This window comes from Mustela erminea, chromosome 1, assembly GCF_009829155.1.
Source record: "Mustela erminea isolate mMusErm1 chromosome 1, mMusErm1.Pri, whole genome shotgun sequence".
Taxonomy (NCBI): domain Eukaryota; kingdom Metazoa; phylum Chordata; class Mammalia; order Carnivora; family Mustelidae; genus Mustela; species Mustela erminea.
The window spans coordinates 92300028-92322862 of record NC_045614.1 but is presented as its reverse complement, the minus strand read 5'-3'; the positions used below and the strand labels follow the sequence as shown (position 1 = coordinate 92322862).

Sequence of the window (22835 nt, the reverse complement as noted above, 5' to 3'; positions counted from 1 at the left end):
AGATGACTCTATAGAATTAGGCTGGACCCAGGGTATAAATCACAGGCTGAGGGTCTGTTCTCAGTCCCATTGGTTGGGGTGGGGGGTTGTTGAACCCTTCAGAAGCTGAGGGTATATCTGGGCGGCCCCTGCCTCCATCACTGACTTGTCGCTTTGCCTGTCCACCTCCTCACCCTTAAAATGAGGCTTGAACCACAGCTACCATTGAGAGAGCACTTACTCTGCGCCAAGCAGCTTAAGTACACTTCATTCTCACAACAGTCCTATGAGAGCCTGTATTTAATGCCCACAAGAGGGGTGGGGACATGGGGGGAAATGGCTTGTCCACGGTCCCTTTGGCATCCAGTGGCAGAGCTAGAGCTGCAATCTAGCACAATACAGTCTGCCTCCAAGGGGGAGGTAAGAGCCCTCAGGGACAACGCTGCCACCCAGGGTCATTAACCTCCAGTGGGATGGGCCCCAGGGCAAAGGCTTCCGTGTGCACGGCATTTATTAATGGTGGAAACTTAAGTTAGGGGACTGGCCCCGGCTGGGTGGGCTCACTGTGCCAAGGGCTACCAGGCAGATGCGGCTGTAAACACTCCTGAGACTCGGAGCCAAAGGCCCTGCTGCTGCTGGCCGGCCTAGCCAGGCCCCACTAAAAATAGATGGGCTCTCGGGTCCAGCTCCCTGAGCACAGCGGGCAGGCTGCTCCCTGCCCCAGCCTCCTCCTCGCCCCTCCCCCCTGCCCCACCAAGCGTGAGCCGGGCTTCTAGAAGGAACAGAGATGTTAAGACTTCCACCACAGGCCAGAAAGAACTGCTAAGTTGAAGCCCAGTGGTCACGTTCCAAGTCCTGGTGCAGCCGTAATCGCAAAGGTCCAGACCCCAACACCCTATCCATCTCCCTCCTACAGAGGAGGCCGTCGACCTCCAAAACCCACACAGGGAAGAAGGGGGACCACCCCGTGCTCTTTTTTCCTTTTCCAGAACGGACTCGCACTATTGACAGCGTTGTGTGGTGTCAGTGTTTGCAACCCCTTCCGCAGGCGCCCCGGGAATCCCTGGAGCCCGCGGGGGACGAGGCAGCGCGGGGCCAGCCCCGGGGAACAGCGCCGGAGGCCGGGACGAGCGCTCCAAGCTCACCGGGCGGGAGGCTCTCTAGAGCCGGCGGCTGTGGCGCCCGCGGCCCGGGTGCAAGTCAGGGCTCGGCTGGGGACTTCTTTTCAAAGGTGACTTAGAGCGGCTTCGTTAGGGTAGCGCCCTCCCGGGCGGGCCCTAATGGCGTGTTTGGCAGAGTCAGCGAAACGCGGCGCCCAGCGGCTCGGCGGCGGCGGGGGAGCGCCCTCTCCCGCGCCCTCGCCGTCTCCCGCGCCAGCTAGCGGCGCGCACGGGGCCATTTGCAGCGCAGGCAGCGTCGAGAGCGGCCGCGGCGCCACGGCGGGGAGCGAGGCGGCACCATGGAGCTGAAGAAGGACAGCAACGCCGTGTCCATCGACATGCTGCTGATCGTGCACTCGGAGAAGCGGCGCGCCGCGCAGGGCACGCACTCGGACCGGCAGGCGGACCCGGGCGCGCTTCCGCAGCGCAGAGGAGGTAACGCGCGCCGGGCCCGGGCCGCCGGCCCCCGCACCTCGGCCTCTTCGCCCTGGGGCCCGCCCGCCGGGGGGGCGCCTCAGGCACCCCCGAATGAGGTCAGCGAGAACGACCCTCTCCCCGTCGCTGCCTGCGCCTCTGCGCCCTGGCATCGGCGTCCCGTGGCAACGCGCAGCCCGGTGATTGCTCCGGGGTTGACTCCCTGCGTGAGCTGGTCGGTGCTTCCGTCAGCCCCCTGGAGAGCCACCTTCCTCCCAGCCACTCTCTGAAGGGTGCACAGCAGGGTTAGAAGATGCCTTGGAGGAAGGGGGCCAGAGCCTTGGGCCTGACCCCTGTGTGGCCGAGACCTGCTCCTCACATGGCACATTGCGGAGCACAGGGGACCCAGGGAAGTCTGTGTGCTGAATTAGACTTTTTGACACGGAGCTCGCTTGGTGTCCTTGCACAACTCCTGGCCTCAGTTTCCCCTATCTTGAAGCCTCTCCTGGCCTCCCACAGTAGAAGCCTTAAAGGGTGATGTAAAAGGCACACAGGCTTGGGTCAGGCCAGCTAAAATCTGCTTTCTTCCACTCTCACGGATCTATTAATTTTACTCTTCCTACAGACTTTCGGAGGAAAGTCTGAGGAAGGGTAGACTGGAAAAATAAAGTGACTGTTTATAGAGAAGTTGTGGAAAGCAGCACTCACTGTAATCTCCAAAGAGGACACACTGAAGAGAATACAGATGGGGAAATCACAGATGTTAGATAAGCCCCTCAGAAGTTAGGGAATCAGTTTTAGGTCTAGGAGGAAGCCCTCCCAACCCTTCTGGGGGGGCTGGTGTGAGGTTTGTGCTAGGCTGACCATAGGCCAGTGCTTTGGGAGTGATGTTTAATAACCCATGGGGTAGAATGACTTCTGCCTCCTGCCTGCCCTCCAGCACCAGAGCTCCTCGGAGTCTGCCTCTGGCTCTTCTGTCTGCAAAGGCCCTGTGTGCACTGAACCCCCACCTTCTACCTGCCCCACAGAAGCAGTGGTGCTGTGATTGGTTTGCCCCCCACCAGTCACACAGGCTGGAGCTGCCCCATAGTTCCTGGTGACCTCTTGGGGAAAGAAATAGATTCTGGAGGGCTGTGCATGTTATCAGGTACTCCAGTCTCTGGAGGGATTTGGGGCCAGTTGTTTGGGTTACTTGGTTCTTTCATTCTCAGAGCTGCTCCTAGGAGAGGTGGAAATGGCCCACCCGGGTATTTGTAATGAGGAAATTGGTAAGTCCACCTGCTCCTTGATTGAAAAGAAGCTGCCTCTCCTCCAGACACTGTGGTTGAGAAGGCCTCCCCCAGTGTGTGGCAAGGCCAGAGGGCCCCCAAGAGGCCCAGCTCCTGGTCAGCCTATGAGCCCCCTCCTCCCTTCCCCCCTCTGATTGCATCTCTCCTAAAGATTCCAACACTAGAAAGAGAGGACGAGGAACACAGAGAAGCCCCAGAAATGGCAGGGATCAGGACTGTTCCCTGAGGCGTCCCACCCCTAGCACACACCCTACAGGACGCCAGACCAATACATTTCACACTCATGACCACAATGCAAGGCAAGAAGACCCTGCTTGCCAAGGGTCTGTTATTTCTGCTGTTTGTCTCCAAAATTTTCCTGAAGGAGGTTTCTCCCAGACACTAGACAAGCAGAGAGACTAGTGTCACTTATTTACAACCAGCCTGTACCGAAGCAGAGGGAGAGTGTCCAGCCTCCAAGTCTGCTGGGCAGTGTTGATGTCCAAGAGACCCCTGGCTAAGCCGGCCTATGGGCCCACACAGCTGAAGGCAGGGAAACACTGAATTAAATTAGCATGTTCCGAGGCCTCCTGTTGGGGCACAAGATCCAAAATGTCCCCACACCTCTTCCAGGCATCTCCTCCTATCTCCCCTCCAGCCCAGGTCCTTGGCTCTGTGAAGGAGGACCTGAGCTCCATAATTGTCACAATGCAGAGGGCTAAGTAAAGATGTGATCGGGTGGCTTTCTGCTGTGTCCTTGTGGCAGAAAGAGTCAGAAGGACAAGGAGGCAAAGAGAGTGTGTGCCCAGTGGCCAACAGATGCTCTCTGCTCTTTCCTCTTCGGCCCTTCCATTCTCCTTTACACAGTGTTTCTCAAAAGCATGCCTGGACACCCTCACCTCCTAACCTGTGCCCTGAGGAGGTGGCCTAAAGCCACCTCCACCCAGTTTAAAAGTGCCCCATAGTCAGGTTTCATTCCCCCAAGTTGGTGTGATGTGTGCATTCCACTCCACACAGGTGTCAGCAAGGGTTCCGAGCTGTAAGCCCGGATCCTGGCTGCAGAGAGCACTGGAGAAAAGAAGAGCATTGGGAAGGGACTGGGGGACTTGCAGGGGTTGCAAGGGCTAGAAACCCGGGCTGGAGGCCGAGCTTCCTGGAACAGCACCATCAGCTGCCCAGCTGAGCTGGTCTGTTGAGGAAACCTCAGTTGCCACCAAAGGACCCTAGGGACTCCTTCCTCATCAGGAGCTTGATCTTACCGCAGCTGCTCCCATTGCCAGAACGTACACCATTTCTGTGCCAGGAACTCGACCTCGTAGCTGCCACTTCCAGCCATGACCAGAGAGAGAGAGCGAGAGAAAGCGAGAGAGAGCGAGCGCTTCTCTCTTGCATCATCAGGTCCTAAGGTGGAAGCAGACACAGGTCCCTCAGAGTGGCTGTGCCTGGGCCACACTTGTCCATGGTGCATAGGTCCATAGCTTGTCCATAGCTGCAAGGGAGGCTGGGAGACTATCATCCAGGGAGAATTTTCACAGTTTTCCAACAATCACTTGAGTTTCCTATAAGGATAGACCCTCTTTGCCCACCCTCTACCTTACATCATAGCTCTAAAAGCGGGAGATTCCCTGCATAGGGAAATAGGTAGGCAAAATGAATGATGAACATCTTCCACAATGTGCCTCCATATTCATGCAGCAGAGATATGGAGTGAAAAATGGGCATCTGTACTGGGGAAATTCTCCCCGAATGATCCTGACAATCACCTTTGAAAACTGCTATTCTAATATTTTCCTTTAATGTTTTAAAGTGTGTCTCATTTGTGGCAGCCTCTCCCGGATGCCGACAGAGCTGGATTCCTCCAGCCCCACCTCAGCCCAGATGCATTAGCAGCTGGCCCATCACTTGCTGGCCTGGGTCTTCCCACCGTGGAGACCCTCAAGCCAGACCCTATATTCCACAGGACTCCAGGGCGTCAGAAACGGAATCCGGAGATGGCAGAGATTCGAAGGAAATGATGTGCAAGGTAACTCTCTTTTCATCTTATTTTTTACGTCTCTGTAATTCAACACATTGAAAAATGATGGAAGAATTCAATTTCACTGGCTCTAGATATCTAATCAATCAGAAAGTAGCTGCTCGTGATTCAGCCATGCCTCTGGGGCCACTGTGACCCCAGAAAGTTTTCCCTGGCATTGCATCCCCCAAGTTTTGAGTGCGTTCCCCCTGGAAGTGGGGTTGCTCACATCAGGTCCGGTATCTACCCTTTGAAAATTTTTTCAGAAAGGAGGTGGCCTGTTTGGGGACATTATTACTCCAGGTCTAGGGAGATGGGTGCTGTATTCCTGTCTGGTTGGGGACCCAGAATATAGTAAGATCTGAGAGAAGTCCATTTCCAAATCCTCCTTTCTCTGGTGCCAGCTGTCTGTCACCCTTCAGGCCCAGGACAGCTCTGGGAATGCCATCCATGGACTGACCCTACTAGGTATTTTTCTGTACCCTTCAGAGATTCATAAGCCCACCTTCCAAGAACAAACATGAGCGAAACTGCACTGTGGGCACGTGAGAATTCTAACAAGAGTCATATCTCCACTCCTGGGGCCCCACTAGGGGTCACATTCAGATCTGGACTCATCAAATGCTGGCGTGAAGAATCCTCTGCAGGTGGAGAATCGGGCCCCCAGCTAAATGAGACCAAACAGCTATGCTCTGCCCTCCTGACAGTAACAAAAGGGAAGGATGAAATTCTAAAAGTAAATGCGTTCATTCATTCCCTCATCAAAGGTCTGAAGTGTTTCCTTCATGCCAGGCAGGATTCTAGGTGTTGGAATAAAAACAGTCAAGACCCCCTGCCTTCGTGGGCCCATGTTAATGATTATAATCATAATGCTTTTCACTGCAATAGAATCCCAGCTCCCTGGAGGTTAAGAGCTTTCCTGTGTTCCCCGCCCTATGCACAAAGACAGATCATACTTGAGACATGCTCCTGCCCTGGGGACCAGCCCTTGGAGTCCTGGCTCATGGGCATACATGGTGGGATAGCTTCCTGACCATTGTTTCAGGGCCATAAGACAATAGATGCACCTGCTCTACCTGGACCAAAGCAGATGCCAAAGTTAGAAAACTAGACTGCAGGCTCATTAGAATTCTGAGAATCAGACCACCAGCAACCTGTCCACAAAATGCACAGCAGGCAATGCAAATATGCACGCTTGGCCAGCGTACAAGCGGGTGAGTGGAAAAGTGGGTTGAGGTGGGAGGGAAGAAACACAGCCATCTTCATTTGTTATAGCTTTCTTACCTTGAGTTGTCGGAAATTCATCTTAAGGCTTCTCAGCCATGTTATTACGTTAGGAGACGATTGAAATACAGTGAATTTATCCTACTTTTACCATCTTTAAAGCCCCTGATTTGAGGGAAGTTTAGTGGGAAAATACAACAAAATAAAGAGGATCACGGGGCACCTGGCTGGCTTAGTAGGTGGAGTGTGCGGCTCTTGTGGGCTTGAGCCCCATGTTGGGTGCAGAGATTACTTTAAAAAAATAAAAATCTTTTTTAAAAATAATTTTTAAAAAAATGAGGAGTGTGAAAGTAGTTCTTGCCAAACCACCAGAGAAAACTGAGAGTTTCAGGTAAGTGGAGGCCTGGAGAGAGGCTCTGCAGAGCCTGGAAAAGATAAGGGTTGCATCACTCCACCAGTATAGGTATTTTAAAGTAAAATTTTATGTCTGTTTTCAAGTTGCACATGTGCTTGCAGAAACTAGAATCACAGCTTCTCTCTCTGTGTTTTCTGATGGTGAGACTCTGCGTACATACTTCCTTCACTGGCGTCCAAGGCACCCAGCCCTGGAAACGGGATGGCTTTCACCTGCAAAGGAGGCAGCTGATGGCTTGTGCTGGTGGAGTGTGCACAAATGTGGCCGAACATGGGGCAGATCCAAAAAGGCACATGTTCCCCTTCTCACTGCCCTGTGTGCTGCTTGAGCCGGGGTGTTGGCAGGGTGGGGGGAGCCTGGACTGCTCCAAACTTTTCCGAGCAGCAGGTGTTTGGGCCCAGCCAACCCCACTAGTTTGCCCGGCAACGGGCTTCCCCTGCTGTGATTGGCTACTTTCCTTGGTCCTGGCCGAAGTCTGCCTAGCAGCATGGGGACCGACACCCCATAGCCACAGGGAAACCAGTTGTGCAGCCCTGACTATAAATACCCACAGCAGCTATGCCAGCCAATCGTCCTCCTTGAGGATTCCCTTCCCAGATCCTGTTTCCTTCATCTGCCAGCCCAGCAGGAGATGTAGCCAGCTGTGGCTGAAGGAGGCAGCCTCGCTGTCCTCGCTTGAGTCTGGCCTAAGAGCTCCAAACAGACATCACCGTGGATTGGCACACTCAGTGCTCCTAGCCCTTGGCCAGCCCACCGACCTCAGCCCTCAGGGTGAGGGTCCTGGCTGGGCCTGCTCATAGGAGAAGACTAGAGTAGGCAGGTTCTCCAGGGCAAGACCCTGCCAGGGGATCAAAGATCCAGCCCAGCTCAGTGACCTGCCTATCCACCTTGACCACCTTCTGCCTGGGCCCAGATGTGGGAAGCCCTGAGTGGCAGATCTGGTTGGGTGCACAAAGGAAGATGTCTGAATGGAACCTGCTGAGACCAGCGCCCCAAAGGCAGGCTATTTCCAGACCCAGGCCCTACACTTAACGACCACTTCCAGTGGCAGGCTGGACACTTTTTGCAGACCAGTGGGAGGCCAGAGAGAAGGAAGATGGCAGGCCAGGGTGGTCACTGTGGGGGAAGGCCCTGCTGCCACAACCCTGGTCCTTCCCCAGCCCCTCCCCTGATACCTGCAGCATACTCAGCAAGACCAGGCCGCCACAGCAGCTGGTAAGGGAAAGACGTAGGAAAAGGCGTTGCTTCATAAGAGAGGCAGGTAAGCCTGTGGGTTCCCCCTTCATGGCCTGTGGTAGGAATGGGGCCTTTCTCACAGCAGCCTGATCCCACTAGGCTCTGAGGACAGCTCAGTGTTCCAAAGACATAAAGATCCCTAATGCGGGATCCCTAGAACATTTGCACAGTGGGGGCCCTGCGAATGTCCGTGAAACTGACCCATACTGCAGGTCACCCCAACTCCTAAACAGGAGTAGAAGGCAAGCTGTCCCCATTCTGTTCAGAGGGAGGCAAGAGCTTGACCTAGAAATCAGGAGACTGGGGGCTCAAGTCCCTGGGGGCAATATCTTTAGCCAAAAGTTAGGCCCAGGCTGCAGGCCTATCAGCTATAAAATGGGGGTAGGAACCCCACTCCCCGGGCCACTCCACAGAGAGGGTGATGATCAGCAAGGCATCCCTTTGCACTTTGGCGGCTGAGCCCGGCCACACTGAAGCTGGGACCCATGGGAGGGGCACCCTACTTCTCGAGAAGAAACCCAGCCTCTGCTGGCACCGCTGAGAGATGTAAGGGTATGTGCCCACAGATTCACAGTCACTTGCCTCTGCATTCGGGTGTGTAAAGGGGCTGAGTCACACGTGTGTGCACACAGATGGGCACACATTTAGGTCAGGCCTGGCATGAGTTTACCCCCCACCAGCCTGCCTTTCTTGCAGATGCACCCAGCTCCCTGGTCGGCCCGGGGCAAATTCCGCGCCATTGTCCCAGTGGTCACTGCGGATCTGTCTTGCTTCACAGGAAGCCTGGCGGAGAAGCAGCATCCACAGCAGACCCAGGTCATCACTTCCTACGACAACCAAGGTAAGGATTCACCATGCCCCGTGGCCTCTCCTCCAGCCCCCATCTGTCTGTCTCTGCTCTCCAGGCCAGAACCACGGCAAGGGAAGAGGCAAACTTTCTTCTCTGCCCTATGGATGCTGGAGCACCCTCTCCATCTCCCTCTCCTTCTCCCCGCATCCCATGGGAAGCAGTGAGAGGCTGCGGGATGACATGCGAGAGAGTGATCAAGTCCTTGGGCCACAGAACCCACATCTGTCCTCAGGGCCCTTGCTGTCATCACCAGAGCTAACATTTATGAGTGCTAACCATGTGCCAGGCACCCTGGTGGTCCATTTACATAATTATCCTCCTGCAAATGAACTTCACACTCATGTGATCCGTACTGTCAGCTGGCCTCGATTTATAGATGAGTAAACTGAGGCTTGGAAAGGTTGTCATATGTCCAAGAGCACAGAGCCAGAAAGCATCAGAGTGGGGGGCCACCTGACCCCCACCTCCCCATGGCCACCCCAAGACCTATGCTGTTAACCCTCGCACAGCAATGCTTCGACAGAGCTTCTGGAAAGCGGCCTTCCCCCTGTCCAAGCCTTCCCTCCTCCTGAGTCACCGCGGTTCCCTGGCCGCTCCTTCCAAGACGCAGCCTTCCAGGGCCTTCCACCCAGGGATGAATTTAACTCAGCAAAGGGAAGTGAGAGGGCCCTTCCTTGAGAATCCTCACTTCACAGGGATGGGTTCTGGGGGACTCTGTGGGGCTCAGACAAGGGTGTCACCATGCTGACTCTGCAGTTGACTGGATCTGAGAACACAGGGTATGGGGCCGGGGGGGGGGGAGTGGACATGGTGGGGGAATGAGGCAGCAGGGGTAGAGACAGGAGGACTCTACAGCTACAGCTGGAAGGGAGACCAGGTTAATTAGAGACAACCGCCCCCTCACTAACCCCACTCCGCCCCTACCCACATACTAACCTCCCACCTTGGTTTCCTGCTCCGTTTTAGAGACTGAGGGCCTGGTACCTGAGAGCTCTCTTAGACTCAGCCCTAAACTTGCACCCCTGCTGTTCTCAGTGCTGATGCCCTGACTTGTAAGGAAATGATCTGACCATGTCCAGGGGGCAGTGGTAAAGTAGGAGTCCCGGGAGGACTCAGAGTCTCTCGGGGAATTGCCCTCAGAAACAGACTAATCCAGCATCCCCACAGACAGGCCCTGGCAGGCAGTGAGGAAAGGCCTGTCAAGATGGATTAGCAGCAGGAGGCCAAGTTTCCTTGCAACCAGGGCCACTATACCTCTTGGCAGATGGCTCCAGAACAGGCACCACTCAGCGGGCCCCCTGCCTTCCCCCTGAGCACACCACCCAGAAAAACCTAAGCCCCCTGCCTCTCCGAAACGGACCAGCAGCACACACCTCACCACAAATCAAAAAGAACCAACACCTCATGAACATGAAAGTGGATTTACCACTACATAACTCATCTTGCTTAGTTCTGGCTACAGTCCCCGTTGGGGTCATGGTGTTATCCCTGCTTGTGCACAGGAAAGCTGAGCCAGGGGATGCTGTGGTCCCCGAGCCTGGTGCACCTGCCAGGCCTCCACAGGGCACTGCCCCCACCGTGTCCCAGGAAGATGGGCATGGGAAGGGGCCCACAAGTCCCCAGAGCCTCACCTGGCACACCACACCCTCGCACTCATGCTCTCAACTTGAAGGCCACTCACGTTCCCCCTACTAGCACTCGAGGCTTCCAGAGAGCAGAAAGAATGGCGGGCTTGGTGTCCTAGGTGCAGAGCAGAGCCTTGTAGGTTGGAATAAGATGGGCCCAGTGGGGTCCTGTGAGAGCCTGAGCCCCAGTGAGGGAAAGGCTGCACCTCTCTGGGGAGGAACTGGAGTCCAGAACAAAATGGACAAGGGTTCCTGCCCCTCCCTGCTGAGGGAGACAGACAGCCTTCAGAAGTAAAGCGCAGGGTGTTGAATGAGGCTGAAGGAAGGAACAGAGGCAGGAGGAGGATGGGGGGAGAGTGAGCTCCCTGGGGTGTGTGTTGGTTTCCTATGGCTACTGTAACAAATTATCACAAGCTTGGTGGCTGAACGCAGATATTCTCTTCAAGGGCTCTGGAGACCACAAGTCCCAAGTGAGTCTCACTGGGCTAAGTGTCCCCAGGGAAGTTTCCTTTTGGAGGCTCCAGAGGAAAATCTGTTCCTCGATCCCTCCAGCTTCCAGAGGCTGCTGGCCCTTCTTGACTTGTAGCTGATCACTCCATTGTCTGTGACCACTGTCACATTGCCTATTCTCCACATAAGGAGCTCAATCTCCTGACTCCGTTTTATAAGAATCCTTGGGATTACACTGAGCCCACCAGATAATCCAGAATGATCTTCCTCTCTCCAGATCCTTAACTTAGGCACATCTCACAGTCCCCTCTGGTGGGTGAGGTAACATTCACAGGTCCTGCTTCTAGCAGGAGCACCAGGTATGAGAAACCTAATGCAGGGGGTGACAAACAGATCACTGGAGTCCTGGAGTTTCGTGAGAGGGCTGAGAGGGCTGCCTCAGAAGATCGGTCTGTAATGGGTGGTTGGGTGGAATGACAGGAGCGTGATCCCCCGAGTCCCTGTGATTTCAGGCCCCAAAAGTGACTCCTGAGTTCCCTTTTGAGGCTTCTGTCCTGCCAGGTCCTGCACCCTTGTCCACACGCGGGCACTCTGGACCTTCACTGATGATGCAGGCACTAGGGTCACACTGCCTGCACTTCCAGACCTGGAACATTCCAGTGGGCTCTGCTCTGCAGAAGGAACCCTGAAGGGCTCTGAGTTTTCAAGAGCCCAGTGAAAGCCGGAATGGGTTAGCAAGTTAGGGGCATGAGAGATGCCCTTTGTCATCCCCCCAAGCCTCACGGGTGCTCCCCCCACAGTGGTATCAGCACACGCTGCCGTCAGGGGGTCATCTGGTGATGAGAACTGCTGGGTGGGCCTTTCCCGCTGCATTGGCCGGAGGCTGGTGAGGAGTCTGAAGAGCTGGACTGCCCCTGCCACCCTCTGGTGTGCTGCTCCCGGGGTAGCAGGGGCACTTCTTCTTGGGTGTGGACTGCTGCTCCCCGGGCAGAAACCACAGCACGCCTCTGCCAAGCACCTACCCTGGAGCTCTTTTTGAGTGTCTCTGAATTACAGATGCTTTAGCTGAGGCTTCCTGACTCTCAACTCCTGCAGGGAAAGATTTCCAGGCAAAGAACCCGGTTATTAACCCAAGTTCCAGTTCTAAAAAGCATTAGTGAGGCCCCTTCAGCCAAGGATGGCAAGGATCTGACGTGAATCCCCCAGCCCCCGCCCCTGCCCCCAGCCACACTCATACACACCCGCACATGTGTGCACACTCACACACACACTCATGTGCCCACAGTCCTCGCTAATTAATCGACACTCCAGGCAGCCACTTCCAGTCAGTCAGAGTTAATGAACAATGGGAAATCTGTTTGCCATCTCTGCATTAGATATTCTGAGCAAATTAGGCCTGGAGACAAACCCTCATTCAAACCTGCAGAGACCTGGGGAGAAGCTGCTGAGGGGGAGAAGTCTCCTGACCAGGTACGAGGTAGACCCCAGGCGGTCGGCCATGGCCGTGCTGAGGCTTGCCAGCTGTGTCTCCATATCTCAGAGGAGAGGGAAAAGGAAACAAAGCTGGTGGCATCTGGGAAAGGGCCCCAGCAACCACTTGTCAAGGGGAGCAGGAGACACCTGTGAATGTGCTGCTCCTAACACACCCAAGGCTGCAGCTTCGGAGATGTTGTTTGGGTGACAACTGGCAGAACCAGGGAGGGGCACCATGGGAGAGCTAGTCAGGTGACCTGGCGTCCCAGGAAGGGCCTCCTGTGGGTTTGGTAGGACCGTTAAGATTGGTGTCATGGTACCTGACTGTACTTGGGCTTTAGTCCTTACTTGAAATCTTGCTCCAAATGATGTTCCACTCTTTATCATCAGATGATTGGTCACGTTAATTTTTGTCTTAAATTAAGAGTTTTATGTGATACAGGAATGTAGTAGTCTGCAAAATCTTACCATTTCACACCTTTAGGAAGCACAGAGCTCCTCAGTGACTCTTGCTCATGTAAGACAGCACACCCAGGCCCAGTTTCTGAGGCAGAGAAGTTCCCCCTCCAGCCACCCTGGCAAGGGTCCTCACATACCTGTGTGTGTGATAAGAGTGGGTATCACACTCCTACAGATCAGGGAGACCAGGGAACTTTGTTGTTTTCCTCAAATAGATCTGACAAGCAATGCTGCTTTGGGGGAGAGTCAGGAAATGGGGCTCAGGAGAATAGTGGAAGTTGAGCCCCTATCCATGAGCAGGTAGAGAAGAGGAAGTGCAGGAAAGAGAGAAGGGATTGGAAATGGCTGGTTGGACCTTGCAGGCCACATCAGTGTATCAGAATATCTCAACAGCCACTCTCCGCCAGGGCGTTAACAGTCCCTTGTTTTTCAGCTCACTCCTTCTTTGACAAAGAAGCATGGCTGAATTGGGGGTGGTTAGAAGGGCCTAGATGTTAGATGTGAGATGTTTGGGGAAGGGGTTTATTATTGAGCCCTAAACCAAATTGTTCAGGTTTGCAGCTTCTTACAGCTTCTGGGTATTGTTCCAGTCCAGCATTTTCTGAATTGTGTTTCACAAAATAGTACTGGGTCATATAGACTTCTTCACTGCAGGACTTCTCAGAGCATTACATGCTGAGACCTGAGAAAAGGGGAGAGAGTGGGCAGGTTTTTTAAATCTGTTTCTTGTAAGGCATCTTGCAGCCAAGTACAGCTTGGCACTCACTTTGGAAAACACCTGAAAGTGTTTCCGATGGAAAAAGTGAAAAGGCAAAGGATGACAGGCCCATGCAGCATGAGAAGACACACAGGAAATGCTTGCTTTTGGCAATGGCACCCCGATCCTAGGACCAGAACCGAATTATGCTTTGAATTCTGAAATACTTAGAGTCTTAATTATAAAATCACACACTGATTTTCTTTCACAGTGAATGTGCTAGAAACTACACTCAAAGTGATGTTAACCTCTACAGAGTAACGCTATTTGGAAGGCCACATTGTATCTTACAAAATTATTTGAGATTTACCCTCTTTGGCATGTAGAGCAAGTTTATGAGCCACACAAGAAAGTCAATATTGTTACTCTGTGAAAAATAATTGCAATACACTTAGCAGGGGACCTGTTAGTAAAAAGAACTCTTACAAAATTAATAAGGAAAAAAATACATGAGTAGGAAAATAAGTAATTCACAAAAGAGGAATTTTAAATGGCAAATGAACATATGAAAAATACACTAAAAATTAAATACACAAAGATGAGATGTCATTATTCACTAATAAAAATTTCTGAGATTGATAAAAATCAAATACCAGTGAGTATATCAGTGACCTATTTTTCTATTACAGATCACCCCAAAACTCAGTAGCTTAAACCAGTAAGCATTTACCAGCTCACAAGGGCACAGGTTGGCCAGGCGTGCTTGCCTGAGACACACCCAGTTCACCGCAGGTCTTGGCCCGGTTTGCTCGTGTATTCGTGGTCAGCTGGTAAGTTGGCTGGAGACCAGGTAGGGTAGGGTGGCCTCACCTGAGATGCCTCTACTCTGTTCCACGTGGCCTCTCCTCCTCCAGCAGGCCAGCCTGGGCTCATGCACATGGCATTTGTGGCTAGAATCCCAAGAATGAGGACAGAAGCTGCAAAATTTCTTGAGACCTAGGCTCAGAGCTTGCCCAGCATCACTTATATTAACATCACATGCTAACTAGCCAAACCACATCGTAAGGACAGACAGCTCACATTCAAGGGACAGAACGAAAGACCTCTCAGAATTACAAAGTTTTGTGACCAGTTTTGCGATCAAATAAAGCAAACACAGCGGGCATCCTCTCGTGCTAAGGGTGTGGTCCTCAAATGATAAAATCATTCACCGGAAGTTTGCTAGTATATAACAAAAGTCTTAAAAATCTCTATAAGCTGTGATTCATATTTAAGAATTTGTTCAAAGGAACTGATTTGAAAAGAGCGTAAAGAGATGTGTATCAGAATGTTCAGACATCGCTGATTATAAGAATAAAACATTGGGGAAAAGTTAACTATCCTACCAAAAGGGATGGCTTATGTGGATTATAAACCCTATGTAGAATAGAGTACTATGCAGCCCACTGAAAATGATGACGTAGGACTATATTCACTGACATGTGAAGGGTCAAGAAAAGAAAGCAAGTTATGAAGAACAAGTTTACTCTAACCCTGTTTTGGACTTTCGCTCTTTATTTTATATCTTCCTGTATCATCCAGATTCTTATATCTTCGTGTATCATCTGCTCAGGCTTTTTTGTTCAGTAGGTATTTCTTTTTTTGTTGTTGTTTTAAATTACTAAATTCGAATTGTATATAGTTTAACGGGTTTAATGCATGCATAACACTTGCTCATGTTACCACCCCTACATTCAGAATACAGGGCACTTCTGTCACCCCAAAATTCCTTTGTGCCAGAATCTCCGTAATTATATCCTCTTGCCTCTCCTAAGAGTTTCTTTGCATTATTGAGAAGTATTCCTTTATATGGACATAGCACCGGGTGTTTACCCATTTACCCACCGAAGGACATTTAGGTTGTTTCCAGTTTGGGGTCACTGTGAATAGAGCTTCTGTAATGTTTGTGTCTAGGTTTCCATGTGAACGTAAGTGTTCATTTCTCTGGGATAAACGTTCAAGACTACAGTTGTTGGGTCATACGTTCAGTGTATGTTTTGTTTTATATGAAACTGCCAAACCATCTTCCAGAGTTGCTATCCCACCAGCAGTGTGTGAGATCTGATTTCTCCACAACTTTGTCAGTATGTTATCACTATTTCTTATTACTGCTCTTCTAATAGGTATGATACCTCATTGTGGTTTTAATTTGTTTTCCTAATGGCTAATCATCTTGACATCTTTTCTTATGCTTATTTGCCATCTGTAATCTCTTCTTTGGTGAATATCTATTCTTTTACTCGTTTTCTAATTGAAATGTCTTTGCACTTCTGTGAAAAATCAATTTGCCATATTTGCATGGCTCTATTTCTTAACTGTGCTCTATTTATCTATGTATCTATCCCTTTACCGATATCACACTGATGACTGTAGCTTTATAACACATCTTAAAATCAGCTGGCTGGAGTCCTCTAACTTTTTTTTTTTTTTCCAAAATCGGTTTGACTACTCAAGTTGCTCTATCTTTCCATCTATATTTTAGAATCATCTTGCCTCAATCTGAAATATATAAAATTCTTGGGGCACCTGGGTGGCTCAGTGGGTTAAATATATATAAAATTCCTCCAGGGAGTTTGAATGAAGTTGCATTAAATTTATATAGATCAATTTAGGGAGAATTGCCAATCTAACAATATTGAGTTCTCAATTCATGAACATGGTATATTCACCCACTTATTTATGTCTTCTTTAATTTTTTTTTTATTTTTTTATTTCCAGCATAACAGTATTCATTATTTTTGCACCACACCCCGTGCTCCATGCAATCCGTGCCCTCTATAATACCCACCACCTGGTACCCCAACCTCCCACCCCCCGTCCCTTCAAAACCCTCAGATTGTTTTTCAGAGTCCATAGTCTCTCATGGTTCACCTCCCCTTCCAATTTCCCCCAACTCCCTTCTCCACTCTAAGTCCCCATGTCCTCCATGCTATTTGTTATGCTCCACAAATAAGTGAAATCATATGATCATTGACTCTCTCTGCTTGACTTATTTCACTCAGCATAATCTCTTCCAGTCCCGTCCATGTTGCTACAAAAGTTGGGTATTCATCCTTTCTGATGGAGGCATAATACTCTATCCCCAGGGGTACAGGTCTGTGAATCACCAGGTTTACACACTTCACAGCACTCACCAAAGCACATACCCTCCCCAAAGTCCATAATCCCACCCCCTTCTCCCAAACCCCCTCCCCCCAGCAACCCTCAGTTTGTTTTGTGAGATTAAAAGTCACTTATGGTTTGTCTCCCTCCCAATCCCATCTTGTTTCATTTATTCTTCTCCTACCCACTTAAGCCCCCATGTTGCATCACCACTTCCTCATATCAAGGAGATCATATGATAGTTGTCTTTCTCTGCTTGACTTATTTCGCTAAGCATGATACGCTCTAGTTCCATCCATGTTGTCGCAAATGGCAAGATTTCATTTCTTTTGATGGCTGCATAGTATTCCATTGTGTATATATACCACATCTTCTTGATCCATTCATCTGTTGATGGACATCTAGGTTCTTTCCATAGTTTGGCTGTTGTGGACATTGCTGCTATAAACATTCGGGTGCATGTGCCCCTTTGGATCACTACGTTTGTATCCTTAGGGTAAATACCCAATAGTGCAATTGCTGAGTCATAGGGCAGTTCTATTTTCAACATTTTGAGGAACCTCCATGCTGTTTTCCAGAGTGGCTGCACCAGCTTGCATTCCCACCAACAGTGTAGGAGGGTTCCCCTTTCTCCGCATCCTCGCCAGCATCTGTCATTTCCTGACTTGTTGATTTTAGCCATTCTGACTGGTGTGAGGTGATATCTCATTGTGGTTTTGATTTGTATTTCCCTGATGCTGAGTGATATGGAGCACTTTTTCATGTGTCTGTTGGCCATCTGGATGTCTTCTTTGCAGAAATGTCTGTTCATGTCCTCTGCCCATTTCTTGATTGGATTATTTGTTCTTTGGGTGTTGAGTTTGCTAAGTTCTTTATAGATTCTGGACACTAGTCCTTTATCTGATATGTCATTTGCAAATATCTTCTCCCATTCTGTCAGTTGTCTTTTGATTTTGTTAACTGTTTCCTTTGCTGTGCAAAAGCTTTAGATCTTGATGAAATCCCAATAGTTCATTTTTGCCCTTGCTTCCCTTGCCTTTTGCGTTGTTCCTAGGAAGATGTTGCTGTGGTTGAGGTCAAAGAGGTTGCTGCCTGTGTTCTCCTCAAGGATTTTGATGGATTCCTTTCGCACATTGAGGTCCTTCATCCATTTTGAGTCTATTTTTGTGTGTGGTGTAAGGAAATGGTCCAATTTCATTTTTCTGCATGTGGCTGTCCAATTTTCCCAGCACCATTTATTGAAGAGGCTGTCTTTTTGCCATTGGACATTCTTTCCTGCTTTGTCGAAGATTAGTTGACCATAGAGTTGAGGGTCTATTTCTGGGCTCTCTATTCTGTTCCATTGATCTATGTGTCTGTTTTTGTGCCAGTACCATGCTGTCTTGATGACGACAGCTTTGTAATAGAGCTGGAAGTCCGGAATTGTGATGCCACCAACGTTGGCGTTCTTTTTCAATATCCCTTTGGCTATTCGAGGTCTTTTCTGGTTCCATATAAATTTTAGCATTATTTGTTCCATTTCTTTGAAAAAGATGGATGGTACTTTGATAGGAATTGCATTAAATGTGTAGATTGCTTTAGGTAGCATAGACATTTTCACAATATTTATTCTTCCAATCCAGGAGCATGGAACATTTTTCCATTTCTTTGTGTCTTCCTCAATTTCTTTCATGAGTACTTTATAGTTTTCTGAGTATAGATTCTGTGTCTCTTTGGTTAGGTTTATTCCTAGGTATCTTATGGTTTGGGGTGCAATTGTAAATGGGATTGACTCCTTAATTTCTCTTTCTTCTGTCTTGCTGTTGGTGTAGAGAAATGCAACTGATTTCTGTGCATTGATTTTATATCCTGACACTTTACTGAATTCCTGTATAAGTTCTAGCAGTTTTGGAGTGGAGTCTTTTGGGTTTTCCACATATAGTATCATATCATCTGCGAAGAGTGATAATTTGACTTCTTCTTTGCCGATTTGGATGCCTTTAATTTCCTTTTGTTGTCTGATTGCTGAGGCTAGGACCTCTAGTACTATGTTGAATAGCAGTGGTGATAATGGACATCCCTGCCGTGTTCCTGACCTTAGCGGAAAAGCTTTCAGTTTTTCTCCATTGAGAATGATATTTGCGGTGGGTTTTTCATAGATGGCTTTGATGATATTGAGGTATGTGCCCTCTATCCCTACACTTTGAAGAGTTTTGATCAGGAAGGGATGCTGTACTTTGTCAAATGCTTTTTCAGCATCTATTGAGAGTATCATATGGTTCTTGTTCTTTCTTTTATTGATGTGTTGTATCACATTGACTGATTTGCGGATGTTGAACCAACCTTGCAGCCCTGGAATAAATCCCACTTGGTCGTGGTGAATAATCTTTTTAATGTACTGTTGAATCCTATTGGCTAGTATTTTGTTGAGTATTTTCGCATCTGTGTTCATCAAGGATATCGGTCTATAGCTCTCTTTTTTGGTGGGATCCTTGTCTGGTTTTAGGATCAAGGTGATGCTGGCCTCATAAAATGAGTTTGGAAGTTTTCCTTCCATTTCTATTTTTTGGAACAGTTTCAGGAGAATAGGAATTAGTTCTTCTTTAAATGTTTGGTAGAATTCCCCCGGGAAGCCGTCTGGCCCTGGGCTTTTGTTTGTTTGGAGATTTTTAATGACTGTTTCAATCTCCTTACTGGTTATGGGTCTGTTCAGGCTTTCTATTTCTTCCTGGTTCAGTTGTGGTAGTTTATATGTTTCTAGGAATGCATCCATTTCTTCCAGATTGTCAAATTTATTGGCGTAGAGTTGCTCATAGTATGTTCTTATAATAGTTTGTATTTCTTTGGTGTTAGTTGTGATCTCTCCTCTTTCATTCATGATTTTATTTATTTGGGTCCTTTCTCTTTTCTTTTTGATAAGTCGGGCCAGGGGTTTATCAATTTTATTAATTCTTTCAAAGAACCAGCTCCTAGTTTCGTTGATTTGTTCTATTGTTTTTTTGGTTTCTATTTCATTGATTTCTGCTCTGATCTTTATGATTTCTCTTCTCCTGCTGGGCTTAGGGTTTCTTTCTTGTTCTTTCTCCAGCTCCTTTAGGTGTAGGGTTAGGTTGTGTACCTGAGACCTTTCTTGTTTCTTGAGAAAGGCTTGTACCGCTATATATTTTCCTCTCAGGACTGCCTTTGTTGTGTCCCACAGATTTTGAACCGTTGTATTTTCATTATCATTTGTTTCCATGATTTTTTTCAATTCTTCTTTAATTTCCTGGTTGACCCATTCATTCTTTAGAAGGATGCTGTTTAGTCTCCATGTATTTGGGTTCTTTCCAAACTTCCTTTTGTGGTTGAGTTCTAGCTTTAGAGCATTGTGGTCTGAAAATATGCAGGGAATGATCGCAATCTTTTGATACCGGTTGAGTCCTGATTTAGGACCGAGGATGTGATCTATTCTGGAGAATGTTCCATGTGCACTAGAGAAGAATGTGTATTCTGTTGCTTTGGGATGAAATATTCTGAATATATCTGTGATGTCCATCTGGTCCAGTGTGTCGTTTAAGGCCTTTATTTCCTTGCTGATCTTTTGCTTGGATGATCTGTCCATTTCAGTGAGGGGAGTGTTAAAGTCCCCTACTATTATTGTATTATTGTTGATGTGTTTCTTTGATTTTGTTATTAATTGGTTTATATAGTTGGCTGCTCCCACGTTGGGGGCATAGATATTTAAAATTGTTAAATCTTCTTGTTGGACAGACCCTTTGAGTATGATATAGTGTCCTTCCTCATCTCTTATTATAGTCTTTGGCTTAAAATCTAATTGATCTGCTATAAGGATTGCCACTCCTGCTTTCTTCTGATGTCCATTAGCATGGTAAATTCTTTTCCACCCCCTCACTTTAAATCTGGAGGTGTCTTCGGGCTTAAAATGAGTTTCTTGGAGGCAACATATAGATGGGTTTTGTTTTTTTATCCATTCTGATACCCTGTGTCTTTTGACAGGGGCATTTAGCCCATTAACATTCAGGGTAACTATTGAGAGATATGAATTTAGTGCCATTGTATTGCCTGTAAGTTGACTGTTACTGTATATGGTCTCTGTTCCTTTCTGATCTACCACTTGTAGGCTCTCTCTTTGCTTAGAGGACCCCTTTCAATATTTCCTGTAGAGCTGGTTTGGTATTTGCAAATTCTTTCAGTTTTTGTTTGTCCTGGAAGCTTTTAATCTCTCCTTCTATTTTCAATGATAGCCTAGCTGGATATAGTATTCTTGGCTGCATGTTTTTCTCGTTTAGTGCTCTGAAAATATCATGCCAGCTCTTTCTGGCCTGCCAGGTCTCTGTGGATAAGTCAGCTGCCAATCTAATATTTTTACCATTGTATGTTACAGACTTCTTTTCCCGGGCTGCTTTCAGGATTTTCTCTTTGTCACTGAGACTTGTAAATTTTACTATTAGGTGACGGGGTGTGGGCCTATTCCTATTGATTTTGAGGGGCGTTCTCTGAACCTCCTGAATTTTGATGCTCGTTCCCTTTGCCATATTGGGGAAATTCTCCCCAATAATTCTCTCCAGTATACCTTCTGCTCCCCTCTCTCTTTCTTCTTCTTCTGGAATCCCAATTATTCTAATGTTGTTTCGTCTTATGGTGTCACTTATCTCTCAAATTCTCCCCTCGTGGTCCAGTAGCTGTTTGTCCCTCTTTTGCTCAGCTTCTTTATTCTCTGTCATTTGGTCTTCTATATCACTAATTCTTTCTTCTGCCTCATTTATCCTAGCAGTGAGAGCCTCCATTTTTGATTGCACTTCATTAATAGCTTTTTTTATTTCAACTTGGTTAGATTTTAGTTCTTTTATTTCTCCAGAAAGGGCTTTTATATCTCTCGAGAGGGTTTCTCTAATATCTTCCATGCCTTTTTCGAGCCCGGCTAGAACCTTGAGAATTGTCATTCTGAACTCTAGATCTGACATATTACCAATGTCTCTATTGATTAGGTCCCTAGCCTTCGGTACTGCCTCTTGTTCTTTTTTTTGTGTTGAATTTTTCCGTCTTGTCATTTTGTCCAGATAAGAGTATATGAAGGGGCAAGTAAAATATTAAAAGGGTGGCAACAACCCCAGGAAAAAATGCTTTAACCAAATTAGAAGAGATCCAAAATCGTGAGGGGGGAGAAAGGGGATAAAAAGAGGTTCAAAAAGGAAGAAAGAAAAAAAAAGAAAAAAGAAAGAAAAAAGAAAAAAGAAAAGAAAAGAATTTAAAAAAAAAAGGAAAACACCTAAGAAAAATGTATAAAAAAGAAAAAATATATATATTAGATAAACTAGTAAAAATCGTTAAAAAAGAAAAAGGTAACAGTTAAAAAAAAAAAAAATTTTTACCCAAAGGCGAGAAAAAAAAAAAAAAAATGAAAAAGAAAAAAATTAAATTAACTGCAAGACTAAAAAAAAATCACAGGGAAAAAGCCATGAGTTCCGTGCTTGGCTTTCTCCTCCTCTGGAATTCTGCTGCTCTCCTTGGTATTGAAACCGCACTCCTTGGTAGGTGAACTTGGTCTCGGCTGGATTTCTTGTTGATCTTCTGGGGGAGCGGCCTGGTGTAGTGATTCTCAAGTGTCTTTGCCCCAGGCGGAATTACACCGCCCTTACCCGGGGCCGGGGTGAGTAATCCGCTCGGGTTTGCTTTCAGGAGCTTTTGTTCCCTGAGCGCTTTCCGTAGAGTTCCGGAGGACGGGAATACAAATGGCGGCCTCCTGGTCTCCGGCCCGGAGGAGCCGAGAGCCCAGGGCCGCACTCCTCAGTGCGCCTCAGAGAACAGCGCCCAGTTACTCCCGTCTGCCTGACCTCCGGCCGCGCTCCGAGCTCTCCGAGCCTGCGACCAGTTCAAGGTAACCCCGAGCTGTGAGCTTACTGTCGGCTCTGTCTCTGTAGCCGGCTTTCCCGTTCCAATACCCGCAAGGTCTGCGACACTCAGACACCCCTGATCCTTCTGTGACCCTGCGGGACCTGAGGCCACGCTGAACCCGCGTGGGCTTCGCCCCGGTTTAGCCTCTGGAGCGATGTCCCTCAGCGGAACAGACTTTTAAAAGTCCTGATTTTGTGCGCCGTTGCTCCGCCGCTTGCCGGGAGCCGGCCCCTCCCCCCGGGGTCTATCTTCCCGTCGCTTTGGATTCACTTCTCCGCCGGTCCTACCTTTCAGAAAGTGGATGTTTTTCTGTTTCCAGAATCACTGTTCTTCTTCTCTTCGATCTGCCGATGGATTTTCAGGAGTTTGCAATCTTTAGATAAGCTATCTAGCTGATCTCCGGCTAGCTGAAGCAGTCTCAGCCTGCTACTTCTCCGCCATCTTGACTCCTCCCTCCCTGTCTTCTTTAATTTTTTAATCATATTTTGTAGTTTTCAACATTCAGCTCCTGAACTTTTTTTTAGATTTACACTTAGGCATTTCAATTTTGGGGGGC

The 22835-nt window shown here is 48.5% G+C and overlaps 1 protein-coding gene across 1 annotated transcript in view; it reads left to right on the top strand.

Moving 5' to 3' along the window:
* The first annotated feature begins 831 nt into the window (after positions 1-831).
* Positions 832-22835, top strand: part of KY (kyphoscoliosis peptidase) — a 53839-nt gene continuing 31835 nt past the window's right edge. Inside the window, exons 1-3 of the mRNA XM_032333732.1 lie at positions 832-1574; positions 4782-4844; positions 8489-8551. Coding sequence (XP_032189623.1) covers positions 1439-1574; positions 4782-4844; positions 8489-8551 — 262 coding nt within the window. The 5' untranslated portion in view covers positions 832-1438. The remainder of the gene's footprint in view (positions 1575-4781; positions 4845-8488; positions 8552-22835) is intronic.